Source organism: Ovis aries, chromosome 8 (assembly GCF_016772045.2).
Source record: "Ovis aries strain OAR_USU_Benz2616 breed Rambouillet chromosome 8, ARS-UI_Ramb_v3.0, whole genome shotgun sequence".
Lineage (NCBI taxonomy): Eukaryota > Metazoa > Chordata > Mammalia > Artiodactyla > Bovidae > Ovis > Ovis aries.
In genome coordinates this window covers 74135145-74161601 of record NC_056061.1, presented here as the reverse complement: position 1 = coordinate 74161601, position 26457 = coordinate 74135145, and the positions used below count along the sequence as shown (strand labels likewise).

Here is a 26457-nt window from a genome sequence, read left to right as displayed (position 1 = left end):
GAAAGGGCCTGCAGACAGCCCTTAACTGCAGTGTCATCAGCAATATGTTTTCTAGTAGTTTCTGCCCCAGAGTAGTCCTAGGTCTTTTGTGGGCCAAAGTAATTGCTCATTAGAAAGAGTTTGAGGACTGAGGCCAGAACCTGAATTTGCAAGTTCCCCGTGGAGACCGGGATCCAGAACTGCCACCAGGCGCCCCCTGGCGGTCTCTTCAGGCTGCTCCTTCTACACTGGTAGCCTGTGTGATCCATTTTATTCCCCCTCATAATTTACCTGCATGCAGCATCCAGCAAGCACTGAACATCTCACTTTCACATCTCAGGGCTATCCGCTGATGAAGAGTGAGATGACCCATCAGTTTCTGGGACTGACAAGACCTCCTAATTCTTGGGAAGTGGTCTATCTATGACATAGTGATCTATCAATGACATTGAGAGGTCAACGTCAGTGACAGAGGGATCCATCTCTCTGTTATCACGGGGCTCTCGGCTTTTGCTAGCTTCAGGGGTGACTGAGCCCTGACCTCGGAAGGTCGCGCTGACACTTCAGCACGGGCAGTGCTCCATTTCATGTCTTGTCACTGAGTGAGGCTGGCTTCACTGTTTGTAGATATGGAAATGGATGCGAGCAGAATATTAAGGAAGTAGCAAGAGCAATCAGGTGGAGTTTCATGTTCTTGGAAGGATGTTCATTGTCGACACTCATTATAATCACCTCCCGGTTGATTTCACTCCCATCTGGGGCTACTCTGTGTCTGGGGGTGGCCAGGCCTGTCCAGAGTGGCCCGTCTTCTCCTATGTGGCTGTCCTGACCAGGGCTCTAACGCTGTCCTTTCGTCTTTCTCCTGCTCTCCTAATCACTTGCCTCTTCACCAGCCTCCTCCACTGGGGCTATGTGGTCCCCGTGTTGCCTCTTGCCAGAGATTAAACCCAGGGCCCTGTCGCCCAGGCCTATGCATGAGAGTCTTCCCCTGACACATTGATCACCTGAACCCACTAAATTGGTGCCCCACCCAAGCCTGAGTCCTGTCCTCCTCCCAGCCCCCATGTGTCTCTTGTCCCCAAATTGATACACACCAGGCTCTTGGCCTCCTTAATCAGTAGAAATCAATCAGAGGCCAGACAATAGAAATAAATCAAATTTCTTAGTGAAAAGAAATTGAGGCAAGGCTTTATTGGGGCCACTACTGCAGCACAGGGGAGTGAGAACAAATGACAGTTTCCTTGGGTGCCCACTCCCCGAGGGGGTGGGGCGAGCTGGTTCCTTCTATGGGGTGAGGGGAGGGGTGTGTCCAGGGGCCAGTCAGAGGGGTGGCGAGGTGACTGGCTGAACCCTTAAGTGTTGTTGTGTTCCGGGGGCATGTGAGGCATCCTGCTTTTGCTCTGGGCTCTTCAAAAGTGGCAGTTGGGTTTTGCATCTCTTTGTATCTTTTTTCCAGAATTTGCTTCAACTACTCCAACTAAAAAACAATCTATTTTTTTAAGCCTTTTTATTTTGTATTGGGTATAGCTGGTTTACAAACAGTGTTGGGATCGTTTCAGGTGAGCAGCTAAGGGACTCATCCGTATACATACATATATGCATTCTCCCTACACTCTCATCCTGACAGGGAAGTCACATAACATTGAGCAGAGTTGTGGGTTTGTTCCTTGGGCTGGGAAAATCCCCTGGAGAAGGAAAGAGCAACCCACTCCAGTATTCTTGGTTGGAAAATTCCATGGACAGAGGAGCTGGCAGGCTACAGTCCATGAGGACAGAAAGAGTTGGACACACACAGAAGGAGTATACACACACTCAGACACACCATGTGCCATACTTAAGTCCTTGATGGCTATCCATTTTCAGCAGAGCAGGGTGTACATGACCTTTCCATACTCCCTAATGATCCCTTTCCCCCATCCCACCTCCAGCAACTAGAAGTTTGTTCTCTAAGTAAGTCTCTTTCTGAGAATGCACAACATCCTTATTGCTGATATGAAGAAAGGTTTATGGGTTTGGATAGAAGGTCCAACCGAGCACAACATTTTCTGAAGCCAAAACCTAATCGAGATCACAGCCCTAACTCTTCGTTTCTATGAAGGCTGAGAGAGGTGAAAAAGTTGCAGAAGAAAAATTTGAAGATAGCAGGAGTGGTTCATGAAGTTTAAATAAAGAAGCCATCTCCATAACATACAGTGCAGAGTGTAGTAACTAGACCTGATGTAGAAGCTGCTGCAAGTTTTCCAAAAGATCTAGCCAAGACAATCTATGAAGGTGGCTCCACTGAATCAGAGATTTCCAGTGTAGACAAAATATCCATCTATTGGAAGAAGATGCCCACCAGCACTTTGATACCTGGAAAGGAGTAGTCAATGCCTGGCTTCAAAGATTCCAAGAACAGGCTGATTCTCTTGATAAGGACTAATGCAGCAGATTACTGGAAGTCAATGGTCCCTTACCACTTGGAAAATTCTAAAGCCCTTTAGAATTAGGCTGAATCTGTTCTGCCTGTTGTCCTTGGATGAAACAATGAAGCCTGGATGACAACATACCTGTTTACAGGTATGTTTACATTGGCGCCAAGCGTTTTAAGTCCAATGTTTAGACCAATGCTCAGAAAGAAAGATTCCTTTCTAAATATTACTGCTGATTGACAAAGCATCCAAGAATGTGATGGAGAAGTACAATGAGATTCATGTTATTTTCATGGCTGCCAACACAACATCCATTCCGAAGCACATGGATCGTGGAGTAATTATGATGTTCAACTCATTATATTTAGGAAGCACATTATAGGCTATAGCTGCGTAGATTCCTCTTTTGGATCTGGGCAAAGTCAACTGAAAAATTTCTGCACTGAATTCATTTTTTAAAAAATGATATAGTCTTTTAAAAAAACATTTGCTAATTTATATTTTTGGTTGCATTGGTCTTAATTGAGGCATGCAAGGACTTTGTTGGGTCATGCAGGATCCTTCATCTCAGCACACAGACTCTCTAGTGGTGTTGCCTGGGTGCAGCAGTTACAACATGTGGGCTTAGTTGTTCGGTGACATGTGGGATCTTAGGTCTCTGAACAGGTATCAAGCTATTATTCCTTGCATCGGAAGGTAGATTCTTCACCACTGGGCCACCAGGGAAGTCCCTTTACAGTGGATTCATGATTATAGATTCCGCTGAAAATGTGAATCATGGGAATAGGTTGAAATATCACCGTTAATGTGAGTATGGGAGAAGTCGATTTCTCCCTTCACAGATGACTTTGAGGGGTTCAGGAATTCACTGGAGAAAGTAAGTGCAGATGAAGTGGAAATAACAAGGAAGCTAGAGTTAGAAGTGGAGCCTGAAGATGTGGCTGAATTGCGGCAGTTGCATCATAAAGCTGCATAATAAAGCTGAAATGAAGGAGGATTCATTCTTATGCATGAGCAAAGAAAGTGGCTTTTGAGACAGAAACTGCTCTTGGTGAAGAAGCTATGAAGTTTATGGAAATGACAACAAAGGATTTAGAATATAACATAAACTTAGTTGAAAAAAGCAGTGGCAGACTGCAGAGGATGAACTTCAATTTTCAAAGAACTTCTCCTGTGGGTAAAAACACTGTTAAAGGGCACTGCATCCTCTAGAGAAATCTGTGAAAGGAAGAGTCAAAGGATGTGGCAAACTTCACTGTTGTCTTCTTTTCAGATATTGCCCTACCCACCCAAACCTTCAGCAGCCACCATCCTGATCAGTCAGCAGACAGACAGTGAGACAAGACAAGCAAAAAGATTTTGACTTGTGAAGACAGAGATGATGCTCAAACTACTTTATTTTAGAAACAAAGTGTTGTTAATGAAATTCTCTATATTATTTACTTAGTTGTAAAGCTATTGCACACTTAACAGATGTTGGACAGTGTCAATTAACTATATACAAAGTGGGAAATGAAAAATTTGGGTGATTCACTTTATTATGATATTCATTTTATTGCCCTGGTCTGGAACACAGCCTGGACTATCTCTGAGATTTTGCTGTATCTACATGGCTTTTGGTCTACATTTTCCATCTGGAACTAACATTGGGTTGGTTGTGTAGTAAGATGGACAAACGATCTACTGTTGAGATACAGTGAAATATACATCTCAAGACAGGATTCAGTTTTACTCCTACAAACAATGTATGAGAACTCCTGTTATTGCATTTCCTGTACCACTTGATCCAGATTTATTTTAAAGGCTGTCCGTTATATGAACATATGAGGATATCCCAGCAATTTTTGTCAGGCTGATTATTCAAGATATGTTCAATCTTTTGACAGGTTTACAGTTCTATGAAGACCTACATGACCTTCTAGAACTAACACCAAAAGAGATGTCCTTTTCATCATAGGGGATTGGAATGAAAAGTAGGAAGTCAAGAGATTCCTGGAGTAACAGGCAAGTTTGGCCTTGGAGTATAAAAATGAAGGCAGGAAAAGGCTACTTTCAGTTTTGTCAAGAGTACACACTAGTCATAGCAAAAACACTCTTCCAACAAAACAAGGGAAGACTCTATACATGGACATTACCAGATGGTCAATACTGAAATCAGACAGATTATATTCCTTGTAGCCAAAGGTGGAGAACCTCTATACAGTCAGCAAAGGCAAGACCATGAGCTGACTGTGGCTTAAATCATGAGGTCCTTATTGCAAAATTCAGACTTAAATTGAAGAAAGTAGGAAAAACCACTAGGTCATTCAGCTATGACCTAAATCAACTCCCTTATATTATGCAGTGGAAGTGACAAATAGATTTAAGGGATTACATGTGGTACACAGAGTTCCTGAAGAACTATGGACAGAGGTTCACAAGATTTTACAGCAGGTGCTGACCAAAACCATCCCCAAGAAAAAGAAATATAAGAAGACAAAATGATTCCTGAGGAGGCCTTACAAATAGCTGAGAAAAGAAGAGACATGAAAGGCAAAGGAGAGAAGGAAAGATCTCTCCATCTGAATGCAGAATTCCCAAGAGTAGCAAGGAGAGGTAAGAAAGGCCTCCTAGATGATCGGTGCAAATGGAGGGAAACAATAGAAAGGGAAAGCCTAGAGATCTGTTCAAGGAAATTTGAGATACCAAGGGAGCATTTCATGCCAAGATGGGCACAATAAAGGACAAATAGAAAGGACCTAACAGAAGCAGAAGAGATGAAAAAGGGGTGACAAATCAGACAGAAGAAGAGTACGAAAAAGGTCTTAATGACCTGGATAACCATGATGGTGTGGTCACTCCTTTAGAGCCAGGTATCTTGGAGTGTGAAGTCAAGTGGGCCTTAGGAAGAATTACTAAGAAGATAGCTAGTGGAGGTGATGGAATTCCAGCTGAGCAATTTAAAATCCTAAAGGATGATGCTGTTAAAATGCTGCACTCAATATGTCAGCATATCTGGAAAACTCCGCAATGGTCACAGGACTGGACAATGTCGTTTTTCATTCTAATACCAAAGAATGTTCAGACTCTCATACCATCGTACACATTTCCCATGCTAACATGGTCATGCTCAAAATTCTTCAAGCCAGGCCTCACCCTGCTTATTTAACTTATACGCAGGGTACATCATGAGAAACACTGGGCTGGAAGAAGCACAAGCTGGAATCAAGATTGCCGGGAGAAATATCAATAATCTCAGATATGCAGATGACACCACCCTTATGGCAGAAAGTGAAGAGGAACTAAAAAGCCTCTTGATGAATGTGAAAGAGGAGAGTGAAAAAGTTGGCTTAAAGCTCAACATTCAGAAAACGAAGATCATGGCATCTGGTCCCATCACTTCATGGCAAATAGGTGGGGAACAGCAGAAACAGTGTCCGATTTTATTTTGAGGGGCTCCAAAATCACTGCAGATGGTGACTGCAGCCATGAAATTCAAAGATGCTTACTCCTTGGAAGAAAAATTATGACCAACCTAGATATTATATTCAAAAGCAGAGACATGACTTTGTCGACTAAGGTCCATCTAGTCAAGGCTATGGTTTTTCCAGTGGTCATGTATGGATGTGGGAGTTGGACTGTGAAGAAAGCTGAGCACTGAAGAACTGAGGCTTTTGAACTGTGGTGTTGGAGAAGACTGTTGAGAATCCTTTGGACTGCAAGGAGATCCACCCAGTCCATTCTAAAGGAGATCACTCCTAGGTGTTCCCTGGAAGGAATGATGCTAAAGCTGAAACTCCAGTACTTTGGCCACCTCATGAGAAGAGTTGACTCACTGGAAAAGACTCTGATGCTGGGAGGGATTGGGGGTAGGAGGAAAAGGGGATGACAGAGGATGAGATGGTTGGATGGCATCACTGATTCAATGGACATGAGTTTGAGTGAACTCCGGGAGACGATGATAGACAAGGAGGCCTCGCGTGCTGTGATTCATGGGGTCGCAAAGAGTTGGACACGACTGAACGCCTGAACTGAACTGAACTGAGGCCTCAACAGTAGGTGACTGGAGAACTTGCAATATACATGCTGGATTTAGAAAAGGCAGAGGAAGCAGAGATCAAATTGCTAACATCTGCTGGATCACAGAAGAAGTAAGGGAATCTAGAAAAACATCTACTTCTGCTACATTGACTACACTAGAGCCTTTGACTGCATGGATCACAACAAACTGGAAAATTCTTTAAAATATGGGAGTACCGGACCACACTTACCTGTCTCCTGAGAAGCCAGTATGCGGGACAAGAAGCAATAGTCAGAACCGGACATGGATCAATGGAGTGGTTGAACTTCGGAAAGGAGTACGTCAAGGCTATATGTTGTCACTCTGCTTATTTAACTTCTATGCCAAGTACATCATGTGTATTGCTGGGCTGGATGAAGCCCAAGCTGGATTCAAGATTGCCAGGAGAAATAACAACAACTTCAGATGTGCAGATGATACCACCCAAATGGCAAAAAGCAAAGAGGAACTAAAGAGCCTCCTGGGGGAGGTGAAGGAGGTTGAAAACTCTGGCTTAAAACTGAACATTCTAAAAACTAAGATTTTGGCATCCAGGTCCATCACTTCATGGCAATAATATGGGAAAAAGGTGGAAACAGAGGCGGATTTTATTTTCTAGGGCTTTAAAATCACAGTGGAATGCGACTGAAGCCATTAAATGAAAATTAATTTTAATTAAGAAATGAAAAGATGCTTGCTCCTTGGAAGAAAAGCTTAAGAGAAGAAAAGAATAACCAAACAGTGGCCTCTACATGTCCGAGTGAGAGGAAGAATCAGACGTCTTTGTCTTTAAACCCAAGGGTAGAAATAGTTAAGCTTTTGAAAAAGACATTTCAAAAGCCAAGACAGGGCAGAAGCCAGGCCTTTCACATCAAACAGTTGGTCAAGTTGTGAACACAAAGGAAAAGTACTTAAAGGAAATCAAAAGTGGTCCTCCACTGAACACATGCATGATAAGAAAGCAAAACTGACCATCAAGGCAAGTGGTAAAATTGGTTTGAGAGGAAAGAAGAAAGATGTGGAGTAGAATGTGCAATGCAAAGACGTTAGTTTGCTGTAAAGGTCTATCCCGTCAGAGCTATGGATTTTCCAGTAGTCATGCACATATGTGAGAGTCGGACCATAAAGAAGATGGAGCCCTGAATAAATGATGCTTTTGAATTGTGGTGCTAGATAAGACCCTTGAGAGTCCCTTGGACTGCAAGGAGATCAAATCAGGCAATCCTAAAGGAAATCAATCCTGAATATTCATTGGAAGCCTGATGCTGAAGATGAAACGCCAATACTTTGCCTTCCTGATGTGAAGAGCCAAGTCCTTGGAAAAGACGCTGATGCTGGGAAAAACTGAGGGCAGGAGGAGAATAGGGCAACAGAGGATGAGATAGTTGGATGGCATCAGTGACTCAATGGACATGAGTTTGAGCAAACTCCGGAGATAGAGACAGGGAAGCCTGGCGTGCTATAGTCCATGGGGTCACTGAGTTGGACAAGACTTAGCGACTGAACAACAATTCATCATATGTGAACAGCTCAATCAGTGGCCAAAAAGTTACAATTTATCTTATTTATTTGTAGTAATTCATTATCTATTCTGATTATGATCCTCTGTCAATGGGGAAATAAATCTACTTCTCAAAACAGAGATAGTGTGTAGTGTGAAGTCTGGCCTCTTCTTTGAGAGGGGGAGGCGTAGAGGAGCACAGGAGAGTCACTATTGAGGGTGCAGATCTTGATGAAATAAAAAACGGTCTCATTGCACAAGTTCCAGGATATGTCTTTGGATCCAGGTATCAGGATTGGGATTGACAGCTAGACCGCATGTAACTTTAAGAGCATTCTTTTTATTCTTGGCTTCCACAATAAATGTAGCTGAATCGTCAGTTCTATTTAATCCCATAAGGTGGAGAAAGGGTGAATTGTCCCGAGTTCCCTCCTTGATTAGAAAGAGAAAGTTGAAGTATTTATGTCTTTTGCAAGAGCAAGATACTGACTTAAATATTCATATTAGGAAATAAAATGACTAAAAGAGGCATTCAGGCATAATATTTTATTTGTTGAAAATACCCTAAAGTTGTTTCTCTGAACATACAAAGAATCCCTGAGTCCTGTAATAGCCGATGGTACTTTTCTCCCATTATCATCATTTGCAACAATGAGATTGCCATACAGACAAGAGTCTGATTTTTCACAAACTAGAAGACAGAAAGTGTCCTATTTGAGGAGATTTCTTGTTCAAGTAGTTGAACATTTCAAGTACATGGATTCCATCACTTAGCACCAAGAGAAAGAGGTAAAATAGGCTGGGGAAAAAAAAGAGACTGAGGAGGCTGTTCACCAGATGTGACAAGAGACACGAGACAGTGAAGCCACCTTGTCATCATAACTGGAAGGCAGGCTCCGAATTCCTGGGTCTCATCTCCTGGCTCTAAAGTGAACGCAGGAGAACAAAGGCGTCCAAGCAGAGACTGAGTCCTCAGGCTGACAGAGCCCGTTGGGCTTCCTGAGAGCACCGTCTCCTGCAGAAAAGAAACAGGTATTGGACCAGGAGGCTGAGGAAATCCTGTCACTTTCCTGGGGCGGCCCCTCCCCAGCCCCCCTAGTCCTGCATTCACTGAGGTGCTCCTGTGTCCTCCACCCCCACCCCCACCCCAGGCCCAGCAGCTTCTTGTCACCTCCTCCTTCCTTCCTGCATCACAGAGTCACCCCAGGCCCTGACACCCCCTGCTCAGGCTCAGGACTGGAGCCAGTGAGGAATCAATTTGCTCCCTTTACTGAGGTCTGGATCCTCCCCGAGGGGGGCTTAAAGGACCAGGGAGCAGGTCCCCAGAGGAGGGGTCTGGCTTCCTGACAGCCGTGGGGGACTGCAGGCAAACCTCCTTCTTTAGTTCCCCTCCAGCCTCTGAGCCAGCAGCACACACAGCTCTCAGGACTAGGATCCCTGCCCCCCATCTCTTCCTGGTCCCGCTCAGCTGGGTGCCTCCAACCCAGCTCAGGCCCACCATCCCCAAGCACCTCTGCTCAAGGCAGGGCCGGTCAGTGATGGAGGCTCTGGGTCCCCAGGAGGCTGGTGACATGCAGGCCACATGCTGACCCACAACTGCTGCTGCTCCAGGAGCACAGGCCTGGCCTCAGCCCTTCCCCCAGTCTCTGCTGTATGGCTCCTGCCTTGCCTGCTTGACCCAGGCCACTTCCTGTGAGAACGGGCCTTTGGAGTTGGGTCTGGGATGAGAGCCTTCCTCTTGGGATGAGAGCCCGGCCCCTCTCATCTTGGGCCCTGGGTGGGTCCCCTCCCTGCTGACACATATCGTGGAGCCCCCATGCTGCTCTCAGCCCCCCTGAGTCCTGCCGTCACCCTGAGTGCCTGCTGTTCTCATACCACCTACCCTGGGCCCTGCCAGCCAGCAGTCTGTGCTCAGCCAGGGGACTTGGCTAAACCCTTTAAGCATCAGTAGGCCCTCAGCCTAGTGAAGGCCCCTCCCTTTTCACAATGTCACCTGACAGTGGGGACTTTTCAGCACTCAGGGCTGAGCTTGTCTGAGTTCTGCTCTCAGGTGATATGGGGTCTTATTCACCGGCTTATTTCCAGGATGAGGAGGTTCAGTGAGGGGCAGGGGTTGGCTGGGATTTCCCTCCCCGCCTTCACGCCAGGCCCCGTGCTCCTGCTTTCCCTCTGAATTCTGCCCTCAGTACCTCTTCTTGTAAAGGATCCAGGCTACGATGCTTATTATGACGAAAACGGCGAGAACCACAAGGACGATCTTGGTTATGTGGTTGCTGGCTGGGGCCGCGGGCTGCACTGTAGCGTGGACTGTGGTTGGTGGTGCTGCAAGGAGAGTAAGAGTGAAGCCCTTGTCCAGACCCTAAACTCAGCAGATGCCTCCTCGCCCCCCTGACTCAGTACCCCTACTGTGCAGACAGCTTGCACCCATCACATGGAGGCCCCTGTGATAGATCCTCAGGCGAGATGGGGGGAAGGGAGGAGCCCAGTCCTCACGAGGCTCTGACAGCTAATGGGGGAGCAAGGTTTCCAACACAGCCACTCAGTCCTGCTGTGACATCAGAGATGGAGACCTGAGGATGCAGTCCTCAGGAGCTACAGCAGAGGCGGTATTGACAGATTTCCCAAAGTAGTATAGGTGACATTTGAAAGAAGATTCTGGAAAGAGGGTACAGTGAGAAATAAATCCCAGAAATCAAAGAGATGTCTACAGGTTTGGGGTCAGCAAAAATCCCTGTTCAGTCATCCAAAGGCCTGTGCTGTGAGGAGAGACGTCAGGAGTGGAAGAGGAAGGAGGATGACAGAGCATCCCCGGGCCATTGCTCTCCCAGGAACAACTCACCTCTGACGGATCACATTCTCAAACACACACACACACACACACACGGGAGTGGGTCCATGTCACCATGAGAGGACGACCACTTTCTCCTACTCTTCTCACTTACCCGAGGTCTTCAGCATTTTCTCCCAGCGCACCAAGAAAGCCTGAAGCCAGGCCCGACAGTCTCCCATGGAGACCTTCTTGAAGAAGTCGGTCACAGCCCTGTCATTCTCCCATTTCTCTCTCATCTGTCTCCCTCCAGGATGAACCATTGTCCAGTGCCCATTCTCCGAATCAAAGAGGAGGCACAGTTGTCCATTGAAGCCAAACTCCCAGGATGCATTGGTGTGTCCATTGTCTTCACGCCAGCATGTCATCCTGGCCTGCAGTGTCAGAGGGCCTGATCCCACTGAAGGAAAGAAAGAGCTCAGCCTCTGGGCTTGACAGATTCTTACCCACCTGGGTCCACCTTCCCTGGGCCCAGCTAATCTGGCCCTGGTCTCTCCTGCAACAGCTGCTGTTTCCACTGGACTACTAGGGAAGGACAATATTCAATTTTTTTTTTTTAACCTGAAAACAGTGGATGCAGCTAAGCTCCCAGTCTACTCCTCCTGCATTTGGATTTTCTAACTCACCCTTCTCTGTGTGTTTCTCCGGTGTAACGTCAGGCATCTGCCCCTTGAGCAAGTCTCCAGTGTCTCTGAGTGTGTCAGTCTGTGTTTCCCAGGCGCTCATACTTTTCACTTCCTCTCCCAGTGGACCAAGGTACTTGATCTGAGCTCTACCACAGTCATAGGAGACAAAGACCTTTTGATCAACTTCTCCTTGAACCTCACACCATGGCTGATCATCTCTGGGCTGAGGATCAATGGTGACATTATAGGAAAGAGAATGAGCGTCTGTGAAGGCAAAACACAGTGAGGGTGAGATTGGGGAAAATAAGACCCTGAGGCCCCTTCCCCCAGTTATGTGAGAGGGGAGTAAAGTGCAGGGCGGGCTGACAGAGCAATGACATCCCACAGCACACACCATACAGCCAGTGCCCCTCCTCTCCTTGTGGAGAAGGAGGAGTCCCCTGCCTGGCAAATTTCACACATCCTGGCTGTGTCCCCTTGTCCACCAGGTCCGTTCCCAGCATCATAACCTTTGCAGAGACGTGCCAGGCTGCTCTGCAGGAAAAGTCTAGATGACAGAGCACTGTCAGAATCTAACTCCAGGTCCTGTGAGAGATGGGGAGCCTGTGGGGATTCCCCTGAGGAAACAGGATCACAGGGAGAAGGGCAAAGAGGCAACGGGTGAGCACAGAACCCCAAGTTGCAGAAGGAAGAGTTAATAATTACGGGTCATAGGACTTAGTAAGGCTGGTGAGATTTTGCTGCTCTCCCACTAGGATGGGTCTCGGGAGCCTGGAGAAAGGCCTGGCCCACATGGCATGAAAGAGAAAGTCCAGAACTTCTGAGGCAGGTGGTAGAGGAGGGCATCCAAGGCTCAGAGAATTGAATGTGCCAGGGCAGACACGGAATGAAAGGGCAGGAAAGTGTCCAGGCCACCAGGCACCATGGGAAAGCCTGATGGAGTCTATGGAGCCCGAGAGGAAAGCGTGGATGAGAAGCATCTCCAACAGCTCAAGGATGACTTTTGTGGAAATCAGGGATAGTGGTAGGAGACCGTGTTGCCGTGGGCTTCCAGCAGGAACAGGATGGAAAATGGGGAAAAAAAAAGATTCCAGGTGGAGTGTTGTATGTTAGGAGCAAAGTTGGTACAATGGTCAAAGTGATTAGTGAAAGTCACTAGTCGTGTCTGACTCTTGTGACCCCCATGGACTATACAGTCCATGGAATTCTCTAGGCCAGAATACTTTGGTGATTAGCCTTTCCCTTCTTCAGAGGATCTTCCCAATTCAGGGATCGAACCCAGGTCTCTCGCATTGCAGGTGGATTCTTTACCAACTGAGCTATCAGGGAAGCTGAAAGTGATTAGAGTCCCAATGCCAGCCAGGGCCTGACTGCCGAGAGCACAATGCCGGCTCAGAGCACAGGGTGATCTAGAGGCAGAGAGATGGCCAGTGAACCTGGAGGAAAACTGCTTGACTGAGAGACAGAAACCAGGGAGAGACAAACACAAGACTGGATGATCAGCAGGCGGAAAGCAGCCATCCCTCCCAAACACCCCTACCAAAATTCCCAGGACTGAGCTACTTCTCAGAAGGCATCACCAGAGAGAGAAGCCACGTCCCAGTGAGGAGGGCCCTTTCATCACCACGGCAAGTGCAGAAGTCCTTCCATTCTCTCCCGATGAGCCACATGGTTATTTACTGGGGTAAGTCAGTCCAATGCTCTGGCCACCTGATGCGAAGAACTGACTCATTGGAAAAGACCCTGATGCTGGGAAGGATTGAGGGCAGGAGGAGAAGCAGACGACAGAGGATGAGATGGTTGGATGGCATCATCAACTCGATGGACATGGGTTTGGGTGGACTCCGGGAGTTGGTGATGGACAGGGAGGCCTGGCGTGCTGTGGTTCATGGGGACGCAAAGAGTCAGACACCACTGAGTGACTGAAGTGAGCTGGAACCACTCCCACATTCACATAGGACCCAGTGTGTTACTAACATCATGCACAGGACTGTAGCATGATCATGGCCTCCGTGCTGTGAGGTGATGCTCCGAGGACCAGGCAATTAATAGACACCTGTCCCAGGTCCTGCTAATGGTGGTTATCTCTGGGTCCACAGATCCATTCAGTGTCCACTGCACATGTCCTGGACTTCTGATATGAATGGACAGTCTGTGTTGTTAGTAAACTACCATGGGTGAGGGGACCATAGTCGTGAATTCCACATTCACTCTTCTGACCCTGACTCCCCATCGCCTGATACTACGTGTAAACAACATCATCTCCTGGAGGAAATCATGGAAACGAGTACCAACCTACAGTCACCCTAGGCCTGCAGAGCTGTGGTCCCTATCTCATCTCCACTGAATTACCACTGAGGTCCTAGGTTCCCTCTAATGGTACATATGAAACATTTCAGGCTTCGCAGACCCTAGGTCTCTGCTGCAACTGCTGTCCTGGCACAAAAGTAGTCACAACTGATGAATGATGAGTGTGGCTGGACCTGCTTCTTGGGCAGGTGACCCAACAGAACCGGTGACATCACAGCTATCTGTGTTTGGAAAGGTGCTACATGCTGTATGAGGCATTTTACTTGGAGGCTCACAACACAGACTCCTAGTGTCCTGAAGAAAGGACACACCACTTGCAGTGAGAAAGCCCATACCATTCAGTGTGGCTCCTGGTATGGCCCTGGGGCCTGGCAGAGATGAGGCCTCTGGTCATGGAATGTCAGAGTTGCCCAGCATGATCTGGGTTCACCAACCCCTAACCATTAGTTCAGATAGGCCATCCGTCATAGGATAGAAGTGATTATGTGGCTTGGCATAACCAGGGCCACAGGGAACAAAGAAGATGTACCAGCAAGGGGACCTAGGCCTGACACCAGAGTTGATACAGGGCCACTATCCCCTGATCACATCTGTGACTTCATGTAGTGTCCCCTACCGCTCCTTGAACCAAGGAAGCCAGTCTACAGCAGGTGAAGGTGAAGTCGCTCAGTCGTGTCCAACTCTTTGGGATCCCGTGGACTGTAGCCTACCAGGCTTCTCCATCCATGGGATTCTCCAGGCAAGAATACTGGAGTGGTTTACCACTTCCTTCTCCAGGGGATCTTCCCAACCCAGGGATCGAACCCGGGTCTACTCGCATTGGAGGCAGATGCTTTAACCTCTGAGCCACCAGGGAAGCCATCTACAGCAAGGGGGTGCATTAGCCCATAACAGGCAGATCCACACTCCTATCACAGTCCCACCACCAGGAGCTACAAGGCAGGACAGGGTACGTTTCTGGTTCATAAACAGACAACTGAGGCAGCTCTTGGATGATTCTCTAGGGAATGGGTCACTCATTACTGGCGTGCGAAACCAGGACCATGCACAATCTGGTTCTCAGTTGATTTACACATTATATTTGGCTCCTGCTGTTCCACAAATGCAGAAGCTCCTTTTGCACCCAGACACAGATACCAAATTGCCTAATGAGACCTTGAGATTCACTTTCTTCTGTAGAAAAAAAAATCTGTCAACTCCTACCTTAATCAATAACCATTACAGGCTGATGCTGTCCCAATTCCTAGACACTATGAATTTGGGAGCAAAGGGTAGAAGTGGGGATGCCCAGCCTCACCCTCGAGCCCTGTGTCACACTCTGGGAAACCCTGTTCCCGTCCCTCCTAAGTTAGGTCCTGGGGGCCAGGTCGGGGGGTTTTGCTGGGTGAGTTAACAGACAAAGGGATAAGATGCCAGTTGAGAGAGGGCATGTCTAGACTCTCTTGAAGAGATAGGAAGCTGTTGGAGGCCCTGAGCTTCTTGGGATCATGGAAAAATGGGTAATAAATGGTCTTGTAACCAAAAGGGCCCTAGGGCACCTTAGTGGGAAAGACCCGTCCCCCATGGTCTCTGTCTGCCTCTTGTTTGTAGAAAAGGTTTAGTCAGCCAGGCCTCCTGTGAGTCTCAAAATGGTGGTTTAAGAGTTAAGGATTAGAACATGTGAAGATGGAGAAAGGAATACTCCTTAGGCTGGGAAACTGGTAACAATTTAGACTGTGAGCAGCCACAGAGCAGTGTCATGAAATTCCCAGTTCCCTGAAAGACAACAAAGAGCTGACACAAGCCTCAAGATGTTTCTACAGGAAGCAGACCCCCAGCACATCAAAACTGCTGGCTGCAAGCACGCAGACCCCCAGACTGGTTGAAACCATAAGTTAGGTGGTGCTCAAACGTTCGCCTTGTGCCAACCAACCTGACCGTGCTCAAGATGCTGATGCGCCCTGCAGCAGCCACCTCTGCCCCCTTTCTAACCTGGAAACTTGGAGGCAGTCTGAGGACATTAGGTCACTATTTTCCCGGGGCTCCTGAGCAAACCAACTTGTCCTTTTCAACCACTTGTTACCTTCATAGGTGGTAGGATGTGGGTCATAACCAGCTTCAGCTAGTAACAGCCTGAGCTGTCTGGGAGGAGCTTTGACTCCAGGGCTAGGCATTGAGCGCCTTCCTCATGATGCATATGTAATTTAAAAAAATAAATAAATTGAATTCTTTAATTTTTTCAAGTGTTTTAAAAAATCCATTTTCTACTTAAGCCAGCCTTGAAGATAAGCACAAAATCTGTTTACTTTTTGTTTTTTTCTACGCAACACAACTCAGGCACCCATTCTGTGCATAGTAAAAGGGATTATTTACTATTGACCTGACCCAAACCCACTTCTGGCACTGAGAAATGCTAGGGTCTGCCAAATTTAAGATGTTTCAGTAAATTCCTCTCCTACTTTCCCCAAAGTAAGACAGCAGAACTCCTCTGTATTAAAAAAAATTTTTTAAGGCAACTTTCCATGAAAGAGCAGTTTCTGTTTCTATTGCATTTTTCTCCTTTTTTTTCCTTCTGGCTTTTAAGTTTTCTTCCTCCAACACTGCTTTTTCTTGTACAAGGCTAGAGCATTTTTTCATTTTCTTTTCCTAAGACAAAGTATTTCATCTTATAGACAAATAATTCCCAACTAGTGATAAATATTAAAAAAAAAAAAAAGAAAGAAAGAAACTTAAGGGTTTCCCTGGTGGCTCAGCAGGTAATGAATCCACCTGCAATGCAGGAGACCCCAGCTCAGTTCCTGGGTCAGAAAGATCCCCTGGAAAATGGAGAGGCTACCCACTCCAGTATTCGTGAGCTTCCCTGGTGCCTTAGATGGTAAAGAATCCACCTGCAATGTGGAAGACCTGGGTTCAGTCCCTGGGTTGGGACGATCCCCTAGAGATGGGAAAGGCTATCCGATCCAGTATTCAATCCTGGAGAATTCCACGAACTGTATAGTCCATGGGGTCCCAAAGAGTCAGACAGGAGTGAGCAACTACTCATGGCACATTCAAGGATGAATCAAGTACATTACTCTGATGAAGTAGAAACTAAAAAGCACTTGGCCCTAAGCTAGTCCAAGTATTTGTGTTGAAACAATCTTAAAAACTATTTATTTTATAACATTGTTTAAAAATTTCTTGGTCACAAAAGTTATACAAACACTTTCAGTTCAACCTAATGAAGGTGATATCTAGAAAATATTCCACATTATTAAGTCTGTCTTAGAAAGTTCAGATGCTATGGCTTTCCTAAGGCACAGTGTTCTGGAAGACAATGTGCTTCTGCGGTGCTGGGTGATGTATGTGGCTGCCTGGCTCCAAGCGGGCTTCAGCAGGCACCTTCCCCCTGACGCTGGGGGACTGTGAGAGGACAGTCAGACACAGGCCCCCAGGGCTGCATGGAGCCCTGTGAGACACTCAGCCAGCTGCTGGAACTGGGCTTCTCCTCTGAATCTGAGGCCCAGCACAAGCCATCACATTTCGTAGCACATTTTCCTTCCTTTCAAATTTTTGAAGCAGGGAAGTTTTTGAAGAACTTACTGTCAATACTAATACTGACAGTTGACAGACTAATCCTGTCAGTGTAACACGGCATTTAGTATCATAACCTCATCATCTACTTTGCAGAGAAGGAAAGCTAGAGCCAAATCACTGATACAGGGCCTGGAAATCCCCTCCCCGTGCCCCTCGCACCCCCACCCCCACCAAGCAGAAATGCTGGCCTGGGGAAGGTCCACGAAACTGTCCACTTGGAAACCTGCTTATACTCAACTTGGACTCTGCAGGCCACGTGAAAGGCAGGACATCTGTTTCGCTGGGTACTAACAGGTTAAAGGATAGACGTGGTGCCCAACAAGATCAATTCTCTAATTAAAAAAGTTCTGCATATAGACCAATGGGCCAGCGCACGTGGTCCCTGCAAAGGTAGAGGCTCGCACCCGCCCCGGGTCCGAGGTGGAGCCGCGCAGAGGAGCCCAGGAACGGGGAAGGAACTGCGCCGCAGAGCCCGGGGATCACCAGGGGAGCCGCGCAGCGGAGCTTCGGGGTCCTGGGCTGGAGCCCTGGGGCCGGGGGTGGAGCCCAGGGAACACGGACGGAGCCGCGCCTTGGAGCCCGGGGACCGGGGTGGAACCAGCAGCTGCGGCTCGGACAACAGCAACTCAAGCACGTTTAAGCCGGGAGTGCGCCGCCGCCGCTGCCGCCTGGGCACCCGGGTCGGCTCTGCGTTTATAACTTACCGCCGGGAAAGAGCGCGGGTCCTTCAAGGGCCAGGAGATGGAGGGACCAGAAGGGTCTCTGTTGCACAGGTCGGGGCGGGAGGGTGTGCTTTGTGGGGTGGATCTGGGTCCCTTCTCCCCGGGAAGGCCGACTGGTCCCAAACCGCCCGGCTCCAGGGCTCCCACTTTCCAGGGGCGGGTGGAACCTTGGGGGTGGGGGTGGGGGCGGTTCACCGCATTTCCTGCCGCGTCCCGGCCGCCCGCTTCTCCCAGCGTCACCTCCCAAACTCCCGGCATCACTACTTCACCCAAGGCGCCCCTGTTCTGGCCCGGAGAGCCGGCAAGAAGCCGGGAGGAGCCTCCGAGGAGAAAAGGGGCCGAGGGAATGGAAAGAGGAGGCGGCGGCGGCGACACCATGCAAGAAGTTTCGCGAACCCCGCGGACACCACCCCCATCCCCTTTTCGGGTCAGAACCCATCCAACCTCCTCGCGTTCCCCCGCAGGTTCATCCGGAACTCACCGCTGGACGTCCCGCTGAACAACACAATCCGAAGCAAAACGAGGAAGCCAAGACCGCTCTTGGAGTCACCCATCTGGATCCCAGTTTTGCAAGAGTGCGAGGCTGCCAAGTCAGAACCTGGGATCCTCTTCTGCTAGCCCGCAGCTGCGGTGTGGACCTCCGCCGCCTATGGGCTGACTGCCTGGGCGGTCCCTCCGCCGACAGGCCCCGCCCAGGTTTCCGCTTGGAGGCTTTGCGCCCGAGTCTGAGCTGGGCACTCTTGCTGGGCTCGGGGGTGGGGCAGGTGGGGCCGTCCTGCTGTCCGCCCAGCCCTGCAGCCCTACTCCGCTCTCACATAACTGGGGGAGGAGGCCTATGGGTCTTTTTCTCCCAACCTCACCCTCACTGTGATTTGCCTTCACACATGCTCACTCTCTTTCCTATAATTTCACCATCAGTCCTCAGCCCAGACCTGGACAGCCGTGGTGTGAGGTTCAAGGCCAGGTGGACGGAGAGGTTTTTCTCTCCTATGACTGTGGTCTTGCTAACATCACGTTCATGAGTCCTCTAGGAGAATTCTGGAGCTGAGGTCCCTATCGTTTTCTGAAAATTAGAGGGGAGCCTGGTTGATATAGCCCCTAAAAATGTATTGGAGATGATCATTCTGAACAGGACTAACACTAACAACAACAACCAAAAGGGACGGTAATGAAAGGCTGTCTTGATTCCTGATGTCTATTTTTATCTTATGTTCTTTCTTCATTTCCATCCATGGACCAGAGCTCTTCAATTTGTACTATTTATGCAGCTGGGGAGGCTCCCTTTAGCGATCATTTATCTCTTACTGAGATAAAAGGTAAATATAAAATATATTTATAATATCTATATTATAAATATATATAAAAACATATATATATATTAAAATGGTGGATTGGGGGGCTTCCCTGGTGGTCCAGTGGTAAAGACTCCATGCTTAGACTCTAGGGGTAGGGTTTCAATGCCTGGTTAAGGAACAAGACCCTACATGCCTCATGGCACAGCCAGAAAATAAAAATGATGCATCTTAATTTCTATCCGGGGAAACTAAATTTTAAACCTTAACCTTTAAATATTAAAACTAAAAAATTAATACAGTCCATTAAAGAAAATGCACAATATTCATTAAATTAGAAGTTCAAGGTGACATGGGGAAACAGAGTACAGATTCAAAGGCAGAAAAGATCATTAGTTACTGAACTACATGATGAAGTGTTTGAGGCAAATGTTGTATTGTCTTCAAGTTTGAAATGCATCAAAAAATAAGATACATTACTCTTATGAAGATACAAACACTGCAGCACCACGATCTTGGACTTCCTCCCTACAGAACTGTAGAAAAGCCTGTGTTTGTTGTGTAAGCCATCCAGTCTGTGGTCCTCTGTATGGCAGGACCAGCTGACTAGTATAGGCTCCTGTGCTGTGCTGTGCCTAGTTGCTCAGTCCTGTCTGACTCTTTGTGACTCCACGTACTATAGCCCTCCAGGCTCCTCTGTCCACAGGGATCCTCCAGGCAAGAATACTGGAGTGAGTTGCTAGGCCCTCCTCCAAGGGATCTTCCCAACCCAGGAACCGAACCAGGGTCTCCTGCCTTGCAGGTGGATTCTTTACCAGCTGAGCTACTTGGGAGCCAAATATAGGCTCCTACACTCCTACAGAGACTGGGAGATGCCAGTACTATCTCCTTTAAAACTTCAGATTCAAAGAGATGGCTCCCAAGGCCCGCGCTCTAGAGCCTGCAGGCCATAACTGCCGAACCCAATACCATGACCACTGAACCCCACATGCCTCAGGCCAGTGCTCCACAGCAAGAAAAGCCACCTCAGTGAGAAGCCCAAGCACTGCAACTAGAGAGGAGCCCCTGCCAGCTGCAGCAGGAGAAAGCCTGCACGCAGAAACATAGACCCAGGGCAACCAAAAAGAAAAATCTGTCACAGATGCCACTCCAGTCTTCTTCCCTGGGAAATCCCTTGGACATAGGAGCCTAGCTGGCTACAGTCCATGAGGTCTCAAAGAGTTGGACATGACTTAGGAACTAAACAGCAGCAAGGGAAGTTATACCTTATCAGATAATACCCTGTAGAAAAGCTCATGTCACATAGACTGGCAAAGCAGTGTCCGCCACTGACTCCGTTTCCACCAGGTGTGTGGCTTGTCTTAGTCTCTCACTCTCCCTTTCATCTGGGTGGGCGTGGTCACAGAGTGTGCTGGCGCGTCTCAGTAAGCAATGGCCTTAGTAAGTCACCTTAAGAGAAAGAAGAAAGAGATGGCGCCCAGGGCTTTGAGAAAACAGGCCTGAGTTGTAAAACTGGTAAGAGAAAAAGTGACAACAAGATTTTGAAATAAAATGTTCTAAGAAAAGGGAAGTTAGAGGCCTAGAGCTGGGAATGAGCTCAAGCTTCATCTCAAGTTTAGTCCAGCTAAAAGAAATATTAAGTTTATCCTAGTCACACTTCTCAAAAAAAGCCAGTGGAAACCACACAGCAACTCACCTAAGGAAGAAAAAGTCCTCAATAGTGAGGATAAAGGAGGTCAAACCAAAGTCTCCAGAATGTCAATAAGATACAGACTAGCAAGTGATCATGATGACGATGATGATAAAAATAAAAGATGAATTTGACTCTGATATTTGCACAGACAAAAAAAAAAAAAAACGTGGGTTGAAACTTCATTTCTGTGTTAGAATAGAGGGATATTCCTCTATTATAAAACAGTAATAATAATAGGAATAGTGTAATATTCCTCTATTATAAAACAGGAATATCCTGTCCCCTGACAATATTTCAGCACATAATTTTACCATCTATTGATGATCCTGGACTGATAACATATTCATTAACACTAGAGAACAAGCAGTAACTGAACATGTAGTCAGTCAATAAATATTTATTGGACTCTTGCTGAGAAATGGGAACTTGGCAGGCACACAGACAGCAGCTGCCCCTGTTGACCATCTCCTCACACAGTGTGGCCAGAATCTGTCTCTGTGTCAACCACACTCTTCATCTGAACCATGGAGCACAGTAATTGAGTTCAGTGACTATTTCCTCAGTTCATCCCACAAGGATGGCACGTAGCCAGAACCACTTTTAGATGTCTGGATGAGAAGTTAATTCACTACACACTATGAAATTAACTCCATACAGCAGTTCTTCCAATTAACTAGATTGATGAAATCAGATGGAAGGGGGTTCAGTTATTCTGAGAACTCATTTTCTGGGTGTTGAGTATAGACCATGGGAAAGTTTATGACCGGGGAGTCCAAGCGAGAATTCCCTCTTCTCCTCCTGCTTCTGTCACACCTGAGACAGGCTGGGACCTGGACTAAGGTCTCATCAAGCATCAAAATGCAAAGACACTATAAAGGGAGAAAAAGTGCTGCATGCATGCACAGTTGGGACAATTATGAGGAACAAGATACAAAATGATCAAGCCCCAGCTCCCACTACTGAGGTGTTGGGGGCAAAAGCAAGGTAGTGAGTATAAGCCGACACACAGCACCACCAACAGGGTGGGCAGACCACCTAAGCCACGCCTTCTGCCTCACCCACGGATCCACCCCACCCTCACCCCACATAAGGGACCAGCTTGTCCCCCTTGGGATCAAGCGAGGGAACTTGTTTCCCTTCCCTCAAACTGTAGTAAGAATTCCAATGAAACAGAGCGGGACCCTACGGTCCTTGCCCCACCATGTCCTCAGCCTGCCTTTTGTCCGTGGAAAAGATTTAGCCACACACTAAGCTTAATCAGAGAAGTGAGAAAATGAAGAAACTAAGGAAAATAGTCAACAGAGACCAAATAAGAATAATGTAGTCATTAAGCATAGTCAAGGACTGTGAGGTCCTTCTCAAGGGCTGTTGATAATATTCTGAGCTCTATCCTGTGAGCTGTCTTACAGATGCATAAATTCCCACCAGTTGGAAGAAATTAGCTACATGATGACCAGACTGTAGCCATGATATAAGCTGCCACAATTCTAAGACTTGTCCTCAAGGAGATGAAAACAAGCCAACCATGGAACAAAAGATTAATTGAACTTGAAACAATCAAGATGACTCTGGTCAGACCATCCATGACCAATTTAGAGATGACTGTCAGAGCTGACTATGCTGTTTCTGCATGCAGCCCCCTCCCTCTGTCTATAAAAGTTCTTGCCCACTGATTGTCAGTTGGATGGAGTCAGCCTTTGGACAGATGGAGATGCCCTCACCTTCATTTGTTGTTTAGTTGCTAAGCGCATCACTCTTTGTGACCCCATGGACTGTAGCCTGCCAGACTCCTCTGTCCATGGGATTTTCCAGGCAAGAATACTGGGGTGGGTTGCTATTTCCTTCTGCAAGAAATCTTTCTGAGGCAGGGATTGAACCCACACCTCCTGCATTGATGGGTGGATTCTGGGCAGATTCTTTACCACTGATCTACCATGGAAGTCCCCTACCCGCTTCCCCTCCACCATTCCTGGCATCCAAAATAAGGCAAACTTTCCTTTCCATCAACATGACCTCTTTAATGGCTTTTGAGCGGGAAGCAGCCAGACCCTAGTTACAGGAACACCAATAAAACCTAGCCTGAATTTCTCGTCTGGCCTCTTATCAATTTCTATTGATTACGTAGCCAAGAGGAGGTACCCACATCCAAGGTAAGGAGCAGCGGCTGTGTTTTCCTGGAGCAGCTGTGAAGAGATACCCCACTTCCAAGGTAAGAGAAACCCAAGTGAGACGGTAGACACTAAGAGAGGGCGTCAGAGGGCATACAGACGGAAACCACAATCACAGACAACTAGTCAATCTGATCTCACAGACCACAGCCTTCTCTAACTCAGTGAAACCAAGCCATGCCCCTGTGGGGCCACCCAAGATGGGCGGGTCATAGTGGAGAGGTCTGACAGAATGTGGTCCACTGGAGAAGGGTATGGCAAGCCACTTCAGTATCCTTGCCTTGAGAAACCCATGAACAGTATGAAAAGGCAAAAGACAGCACACTGAAAGATGAACTCCCCAGGTCCGTAGGTGTCCTACATGCTACTGGAGATCAGTGGAGAAATAACTCGAGAAAGAAGGAAGGGATGGAGCCAAAGCAAAAACAGCACCCAGTTGGGCATGCGACTGGTGATAGAAGCAAGGTTTGATGCTGTAAAGAGCAATATTGCATAGGAACCTGGAATGTCAGGTCCATGAATCAAGGCAAATTGGAAGTGGTCAAACAGGAGATGACAAGAGTGAACATCTCTCATTCTTGGAATCAGCAAACTAAAATGGACTGGAATGGGTGAATTTAACTCAGATGACCTTTATATCTACTACTGTGGGCAGGAATCCCTCAGAAGAAATGGAGTAGCCATCATAGTCAACAAAAGAGTCCAAAATGCAGTACTTGGATGCAGTCCCAAAAATGACAGAATGATCTCTATTTATTTCCAAGGCAAACTATTCAATATCATGATAATCCAAGTCTATGCCCCGACCAGGAACACTGAAGAAGCTGAACAGTTCTATGAAGACCTACAAGACCTTTTAGAACTAACACCCAAAAAAGATGTCCTTTTCATTATAGGGGACTGGAATGCAAAAGTAGGAAATCAAGAAACACCTGGAGTATCAGGCAAATTGGCCTTAGAGTACAGAATGAAGCGGGGCAAAGGCTAATAGAGTTCTACCAAGAGAATGCACTGGTCATAGCAAACACCCTCTTCCAACAACACAAGAGAAGACTCTACACAAGGACATCACCAGGTGGTCGACACTGAAATCAGATTGATTATATTCTTTGCAGCCAAAATGGAGAAGCTCTATACAGTCAGCAAAAACAAGACAAGGAGCTGACTGTGGCTCAGATCATGAACTCCTTATTGCCAAATTCAGACTGAAATTGAAGAAAGTAGGGAAAACCACTAGACCATTCAGGTATGACCTAAATCAAATCCCTTATGATTATACAGTGGAAGTGAGAAATAGATCTAAGGGACTAGATCTGATAGACAGAGTGCCTGATGAACTATGGATGGAGGTTCGTGACTTTGTACAGGAGACAAGAATCAAGACCATCCCCAAGAAAAAGAAACGCAAAAAAGCAAAATGGCTGTCTGAGGAGGCCTTACAAATAGCTGTGAAAAGAAGAGAAGCGAAAAGCAAAGGAGAAAAGGAAAGATATACCCATTTGAATGAAGAGTTTTGAAGAATAGCAAGAAGAAATAAAAAAGCCTTCTTCAGTGATCAATGCAAAGAAATAGAGGAAAACAACAGAATGGGAAAGACTAGAGATCTCTTCAAGTAAATGAGAGATACCAAGGGAACATTTCATGCAAAGATGGGCTTGATAAAGGACAGAAATGGTATGGACCTAACAGAAGCAGAAGATATTAAGAAGAAGTGGCAAAAATACACAGAAGAACTGTACAACAAAGATCCTCATGACCAAGATAATCACAATGGTGTGATCACTCACCTAGGGCCAGACATCCTGGAATGTGATGTCAAGTGGGCCTTAGGAAGCATCACTATGAACAAAGCTACAGGAGGTGATGGAATTCCAGTTGAGCTTTTCTCAAATCCTCTAAGATGATGCTGTGAAAGTGCTACACTCGATATGCCATCAAATTTGGAAAACTCAGCAGTGGCCACAGGACTGGAAAAGGTCAGTTTTCATTCCAATCCCAAAGAAAGGGAATGCCATAGAATGCTCAAACTACTGCATGATTGCACTCATCTCACATGCTAGTAAAGTGATGCTTAAAATTCTCCAAGCCAGGCTTCAGCAGTACATAAGCCGTGAACTTCCAGATGTTCAAGCTGGTTTTAGAAAAGGCAGAGGAACCAGAGATCAAATTGCCAATATCCGCTGCACCATGGAAAAAGCAAGAGAGTTCCAGAAAAACATCTATTTCTGCTTTATTGACTATGCCAAAGCCTTTGACTGTGTGGATCACAATCAACTGTGGAAAGTTCTGAAAGAGATGGGAATACCAGAGCACCTGACCTGCCTCTTGAGAAACCTGTATGCAGGTCAGGAAGCAACAGTTAGAACTGGACATGGAACAACAGACTGGTTCCAAATAGGAAAAGGAGTATGTCAGGCTATATATTGTCACCCTGCTTATTTAACTTCTATGCAGAGTACATCATGAGAAATGCTGGGCTGGAAGAAGCACAAGCTGGAATCAAGATTTCTGGGAGAAATCTCAATAACCTCAGATATGCAGATGACACCACCCTTGTGGCAGAAAGTGAAGAAGAACTAAAGAGCCTCTTGAGAGTAAAAAAGGGGAGTGAAAAAGTTGACTTAAAGCTCAACATTCTGAAAACAAAGATCATGGCATCTGGTCCCATCACTTCATGGCAAATAGATGGGGAAACACTGTCAGACTTTATTTTTGGGGGCTCCAAAATCACTGCAGATGGTGATTGCAGCCATGAAATTCAAAGACGCTTACTCCTTGGAAGGAAAGTTATGACCAACCAAGACAGCATATTAAAAAGCAGAGACAGAGAGAGGAACTGTAAAGATGGTGGAGGAATAGGACGTGAAGACCACTTTCTCCCTCACAAATTCCTCGAAAGAACATTTCAACACTGAGCAAACTCCACAAAACAACTTCTGTAGGCTGGCAGAGGACATCAGGCAACCAGAAAAGCAGACCATTGTCTTCAAAAACAGGTAGGAAAAAATACAAAAGACAAAAAAGGAGACAAAGGACGTGGGGAGGGAGCTCCGTCCCGGGAAGGGAATTTTAAGAAGAGAGGTTTCCAAACACCAGGAAACACTCTCCCTGCCCAGTCTGTGGCGGCCTTGGAAACACAGAGGGCAACATAACAGGAAGGGAAAAATAAATAAATAATTAAAACCAACAGATTACAAGCCCAACAGTAACTCCCCCAGCCGAAAAGCAGCACAGACGCCTACATCTGCCACAAGCAAGTGGGGGCAGGGCAGGGAAGCACAGGAGGTGAGGGCTGCAGTGCTTCGTAAGAATCGGGCAGGAACGCCCCACACGC

At 46.9% G+C, this 26457-nt stretch overlaps 1 protein-coding gene across 1 annotated transcript; it reads right to left on the bottom strand.

Annotated features, from left to right (window-relative positions):
• Positions 1 to 1155: 1155 nt before the first annotated feature.
• Positions 1156 to 18664, bottom strand: LOC114116113 (UL16-binding protein 1-like). The gene is made up of 5 exons (XM_042253604.2): positions 18452 to 18664; positions 11384 to 11647; positions 10873 to 11157; positions 10120 to 10252; positions 1156 to 8945 (listed from the first exon to the last, which is right to left on the bottom strand). The coding sequence occupies exons 1-5, from the start codon at positions 18522 to 18524 to the stop codon at positions 8903 to 8905; spliced, it is 798 nt and encodes a 265-aa protein (XP_042109538.1). The 5' UTR covers positions 18525 to 18664; the 3' UTR covers positions 1156 to 8902.
• Between the last annotated feature and the right edge of the window lie 7793 nt (positions 18665 to 26457).

Excerpts from the sequence above, each read along its gene's own strand:
- LOC114116113 (XM_042253604.2), bottom strand. The coding sequence starts at position 18,524 with ATGGGTGACTCCAAGAGCGGTCTTGGCTTCCTCGTTTTGCTTCGGATT. Across the intron at positions 11,648-18,451 it reads GTTCAGCGGGACGTCCAGCG|ACGCTCATTCTCTTTCCTAT; the intron begins GTGAGTTCCGGA and ends TTGCCTTCACAG. Across the intron at positions 11,158-11,383 it reads GGAGAAACACACAGAGAAGG|TGGGATCAGGCCCTCTGACA; the intron begins GTGAGTTAGAAA and ends TCTTTCCTTCAG.